Here is a 5,913-nt window from a genome sequence, read left to right on the forward strand (position 1 = left end):
ACCAACAAACCTTAATGAGGTAACTTACTCTTTGCCCACAATGAATTGCAATTAAATAACTAACATACATGGAATAATACACATATGTGAAAGCCGAGATTGTAATATAAGAATTGTACATTTAACATTTAGTTAATATATAACTTTATCGATATAAAAAACTCAATCCAAGAAATATACATACAAAAACTCAAGAACATTTCGTAAGTTGGCAAACTTAATTTTGATCTTTCAGACCACCTTTATGGATTACATCGTTATTTTTGTACCGGATCAATAATTAATACCAAGACCTAATATCGATCATGTCTTTGTTGTGTCACGAATGATAGAAATCAGATCCATAAAGTAAGAATGTTTAATAACTATCACTGAAAGACATATAAAGCTAATGAATGAGTGTCTCATAAATTCATAAGTACAAAATTTTGCATTATTCTTGAATTGACAAGAAACAAAGAAAGAAAAAGAAGGGTTATATATTGATTTCCCATTTTGCCCTCGACGGGTTATTTGTATCACGATTCACACACACTCACACAAAACTAGCACCCGTTAACTTTGATGGCCTTTTGCTTGGGCTTCTCCGCCACTATGCCATCGTTTCCGGCTAGTGCTCGGTACTTGTCCTTCCGGGTAAAGCTTGTACACTCATAAGAAAGCGTGGCTGCAATCACCCTCTGTATATAATTCGCCACCTCATGGCTAGACTTGCCGGAGCTGCATGTTAATTCAAGCGGCAACTTATTCAAGAAAGTAACTTCATACGCCGGACTAGGGTTCATGAAGAAGTAAAATGGGTCCATTCCTTTCCACCCTCTCGCGGTGGTGCCGTGAAACATGCTCATCTTGTTGACCATCGCCACCGGCACAAGGTGGTCAGTCAACTCTGCAAACATGGCGGAGAACCGGAGTAGAAATGGTTCCCGGCAAGTGGTACCTTCCGGGCAGATAGCTAAGTCTCCTTCTTCCAAAAGCTTCTTGATCATGGAGGCATCGGTTTCTCGGTCACGAGTTAACCGGACAGTTTTGATCGGAGAGATAATCTCAGAGAGACGAGAGACGGAGTATGTGACGGCGGGGATGGGGCGGCCGAGGGCACAGGATAGGAAAATGGGATCAAGGAGAGTACGATGGGAGCAAATGAAAAGGACACCGGTTTGGCCGGAGGATTTCGTCACCGGTGGTGGAGGGTTCCCTTTGACAGTGACACGTACACCGAGAGCCCAGAAGGCGTAGTAGACCATTGGCATCGGGAGGAGGGAGCCGGCGGCGATACGGAGGCAGGCGAGGATGAAACCAATCGGAATCCATAAGACGGTGAGGAGGGCCATTATGGGGTATGGCTTTAGAACTAGCCGGCCGTCGTGAAATACGATTGGCTTCGGTAGCTTGTCGTTTGGTAGTGGCTTTACTTCTGGATTGTGTTGTACAATATAACTCTCCTGCAAAAACATTATAAAAAAAATGGATTAAAAGATATTTAACCACAAAAATACAAACAAAAGGAGATATCAATAATAAAAAAACACATAACTGTATTTTCTTGGGTAACAATTATAATAAAACTAGAAATCGATACCCGTAATTTCCAATTGTTTTTGCCTCATTCATAAGTGCTAACATCTATTTGCTATTAGGTAGTGACCATTTTTCAAATCTTTTTTATACAGGTGGATCATTTGATGTAAAAAAAATAGGCAAAAATCTTTCTATAAATTATAAATTATAAGGACTACTTTATAATCAAAGTCTCAAGTCTCAAACCAAAAGAGTATACCATTTATATACAAACATTTTCTATAAAAAAACTGAAAATAATTTTTTTTTGTTAGTTACAAGCATAATTTCTATAATAATTAACTACCCAATTTGGAACATCCATTTCTCACGAGTAATTTTACCTGTTATCTTTTCGACTTATATATATATGGCCTTTAGGAACCATACAATTTTTTTTTTCAGAGTTTTGTCACAAAACTTTTATATTTTAACATATTTAGTCCTTACAACAAAGGTTTTATATTTTAGCATATTTAGTCCATATAAAACCCTTTAACAGATTTAATTTCATGCAACAAAGGTTACACATTTTGATAGATTTAGTCCATGCAACAAAGGTTTTATATTTTGGTAGAATTAGTCCGTGCAATTTTTTAATTTATAGAAAAGGTCCTATAAAGTTTTTTTTTTTTTTTTTTTCAAAAACAGTCTTTATGTGTAATTTTTTTTTTATTTTGACAGGTTTAACCTATGAGTACAAAACTAATTACAAAAATTGTCCCTATAATTTACAAAAAATGTCTATATGTTTCAAAAGTCCGCCACCATATTTTGTTGAATTAATTGTCGCTTCTATTCTATGGCTTTCACTAAACTGCTGATAATAAAAAAAAAAAAAAAAAACCCAACTCCATTGCATAGCATGAGTTTTTTTTTTCTAGTTACAATGAAAAACCTACTATTTTATAAACATATTGAAAATTTCTCTAATCTGTAAATGTAAATAAACTTCTCATTAAATATAAATAATCCTGTAATTTTTATAAAGAAGTAATTAAAAAACAATATATATATTTTTTTCGATTTAACAATCTAATTTTAGTTTATGTTAAAAAATAATTCATTTTTTGATAAACCACAACTATTCTGGCCTATGAATTTTAGTCACACATGAAATTTTAAAAAATAATGATTAAATCGAATTCTTGACAAAATATATCGATTTTTGTATTTTTGTTCAATTAGTAAAAATTGTTAAATATAGTATTTTGTTATTTGGTTTTCTTTTATGGTTTTGTATTTTTTTTTTTTGAATAATTTATTTTTCTCACAATAAATTCTTTTTATAATTTCACTGCTTTAAATTATATGAATTTTGCGATTGATTTCTAGTTTTTAAGAAAAATAATTTTTGCATGCGAGTTCGTTTTTATGGAAAAAAAACCGATCGAATAAACGGAACTTGACCATTCCAATTAAGAATTAAAGTTATTTAGAATTGGTTATAGAGTTTTTTCATGTGTTTCATAAAAGTTGTACTATTAAACTAAATTATGGAGAACGCATTATACGGTTTGGTTTTTCAAAACACACAAAAAAAAACCCAAAATCAAACATTTTTTCTACCCAAATAATTGAAATTAAATGGTTTTTCAACCTAAAAAAAATCATAAATCATAGAAATCGAATTCAAATGATTTTTCAACCAAAAAAAAACTGAAAATAAATCATAGCAGCCGAAACATAAGGATTTTTCAAAAAAAAAAAAAAAAACAAACTTTACTGTTTAATATAAACATATATCAATATAGACATATGTTTATAGATGAAAATATTATAAATTTGGATACATCAATGTCAGTTTCTAAAAAAACTCATATTTTGAATTATAATTTATAAACCTCCCATTCTGTTATTTTGGTAATTTTTATGATTAATTCTTATACAGTATATTGTATTATTGTATAGTTTACACAATTTATGCACATGTTTACCTTGCATAGTGCCATGAATGGAAAGTCTGTTTGCCGATCACCAAGCCCAATTTCCGGCCGTTTATCGCCGAACTCTTTAAGAAGAGCCTCTGCCTTCTTCTCAGAAACAAACACCCCCGGGCTGAGCACAAACCCCGTCGCTCTACCCTTATAAGTTCCGATCTCCGTTCCTAAAACCAAATCCGCTCCCAAAAACTCCTTCAAGAATCCCTCCACCATGATCCTCGGATTCGCCGTGAGCACACACCGCTTCCCACAGGCGGAGAACACCCGCCATGATTCAGGATGCAGATCACTCGAGTAAAACTTGGGTAACACCGCTTGACCAACTGACTCAATATCGGAAACTTTCATTCCGGCATATGTTGCGAATATAAGAACCTGAATTCCGGCCGACTCTGATACGAAGTAGTAAAGAAGTCCGGCCAATGGGGCCGATAGGAGCACCATGAGAAGCCTTAGGGCGCCGCCGGCTTCAAAAGCAACCAACGCAAAGTAAGGGAAAGAGCTCCGTCCTCTCAGAAGAGTTCCGTCCATATCCGCCACCACTGTATGGTTTTCCCGCCCGATGGAGCTGCATGTTTCGACCGTTGGGAACGGTGTCGCATTATTCTTCATTTTGGGTTTTTCTTTTTCTTGAGAGAGGTGATTTCTCTCGAAATTTAATTGAAATTGAAATTTAAGGTGTTTGTGAGATATATAAACCATTTTAAAGTGGAAAAAGTCCAAGTATATGAGCAAAGGATCATAGTTTGCAACGAGAACTCATTAAAGGACAATTTTGGTGGGTGATAACAACATATCAAGTGTTCTTGTTCTTGTTGGATATTTTTTCTTAGAGTGCAACGTCAAATATTTTTAGTTTAGTTTTTTCGTTTTCAAGATTCATATTTTCCTAAGATTCAAATATTGAAGTTTTACTATGTTGAGAATATGTTTTTAAGCTTCAAAATACTTTGACGGCATGATAGTTTCACTGTTCACTTCAAAATTAAGGGTTGCTTTAAATTTTCTTGTCTCAGTTAAAAAACTTAAACGTATATAATATTAATAGCAACATATTATAATGTAAAGAAAATCATGAGTTTTTTTTTCTAGGTATGGTAGTTTTTAAAAATAATTACCAAATCATAGTAGTTGAAAATTTAATTACCAAAACATAGTAGATCACCCTTCTATTGATTTTGTTGTTCTTTTTAAAAATTGTATATATATCTTTTAACATAACCACAACCACCGCCATTGTTCCCGTCAAAACTAAAAACCATTTTTCATATTTTGCAGTCATCATTTTCTCTCTGTCTACAAAACCAATAAAAAAGAAACTATATGCAAATTTATGAAAACACAGTATTAATTCTTGAATTCTATACTCACACGACCTCGATAGTTTCCCTAATACAAATTATGATCACACAATTCTTCCAACAATGGCTGACCCCCAACAGCTCCAATTCAACAACTCAAATCCACCACCCAATTAAAGAAAGAATTTCTTAAAAAAACATAGTTGTTTCATTTGTTATTTTGGACATCGGCGACCATTGAGCACCACTTGGAACCGCGTCACCAGCCACATTCCATGCCCCCGTGTGATCGTGTCTTTTCCTTGAAGGCTTGAACCACGTCTAAGATCTAGACACTGGTGACCATTGACATCAGCACCCCTCTCTTCTCCCGAACCCGTCGCATCATTGCCACAACTCCAAGACAAAGCCACCAAACGCCTCCCTCCATTTTAATCTTTTCCCCGTATCTATTCTGTTAAAGTTTCCTTTGTAATAAACAAAAGTTTGGAACTCAACCAGTGTCTTTGGTTGCAATTATCTTCTGCAAATTCAAGAAATCTTGATTGAGACAATTTTAGGAAACACGAAGTGAGGTTTGCTTAAATTTACATGCAAAAGCCTCACCCACTTCTTCCCGGTACACCCAATTTAGAGCTTTCGATTCCCAAACCTTTGGAACCTAATAGAATAACAAGAAGGTAAGGCTCTATTCTACTTGCATCTGTGGTAGATTGTAATTGATAAATTATACATATCAAGAACAGTAACTACAACCACTTGTGTAACCGGAAAAGGAGGGAAAACCGGTGAGGAGGGAGGAAGGAAGAAGACGCATGATGGAAACGAATAGTGGCAGAGAAGATCGTGTGCGTGAGAGAACCCAGGGGGATCATTACGTTTCTATTTTTTTCTAAAAACTACACGTAAATGGTAAATAATTTTTAAAACACTATTTTTTGGTAAATATTTTAAAAAAATACAAGACTTAAGTTAAAAACTCGAAAATCATATGTATGATTAATTAAGCAACATGTTGTTGCCTTAACCCCAAATTAAATCAATTTTAGGATTTAATAAATGTATGTTTGGTAGTGAATTTTTTAAAGCTTTTAGAAATTTTTAAGAAA

The 5,913-nt window shown here is 34.0% G+C and overlaps 1 protein-coding gene across 1 annotated transcript; it reads right to left on the reverse strand.

Annotated features, from left to right (window-relative positions):
• Positions 1–383: 383 nt before the first annotated feature.
• On the reverse strand, positions 384–4,187 carry LOC145132976 (glycerol-3-phosphate acyltransferase RAM2-like). Its single transcript, XM_079067933.1, has 2 exons — positions 3,498–4,187; positions 384–1,445 (listed from the first exon to the last, which is right to left on the reverse strand). Exons 1-2 carry the CDS (start codon positions 4,113–4,115, stop codon positions 546–548), a joined length of 1,518 nt encoding a protein of 505 aa, XP_078924059.1. The 5' UTR covers positions 4,116–4,187; the 3' UTR covers positions 384–545.
• Between the last annotated feature and the right edge of the window lie 1,726 nt (positions 4,188–5,913).

The sequence above is a fragment of the Lactuca virosa genome, chromosome 8, assembly GCF_052849685.1.
Source record: "Lactuca virosa cultivar CGN04683 chromosome 8, Lactuca_virosa_CGN04683_v6, whole genome shotgun sequence".
In the NCBI taxonomy this organism is placed as follows: Eukaryota; Viridiplantae; Streptophyta; class Magnoliopsida; order Asterales; family Asteraceae; genus Lactuca; species Lactuca virosa.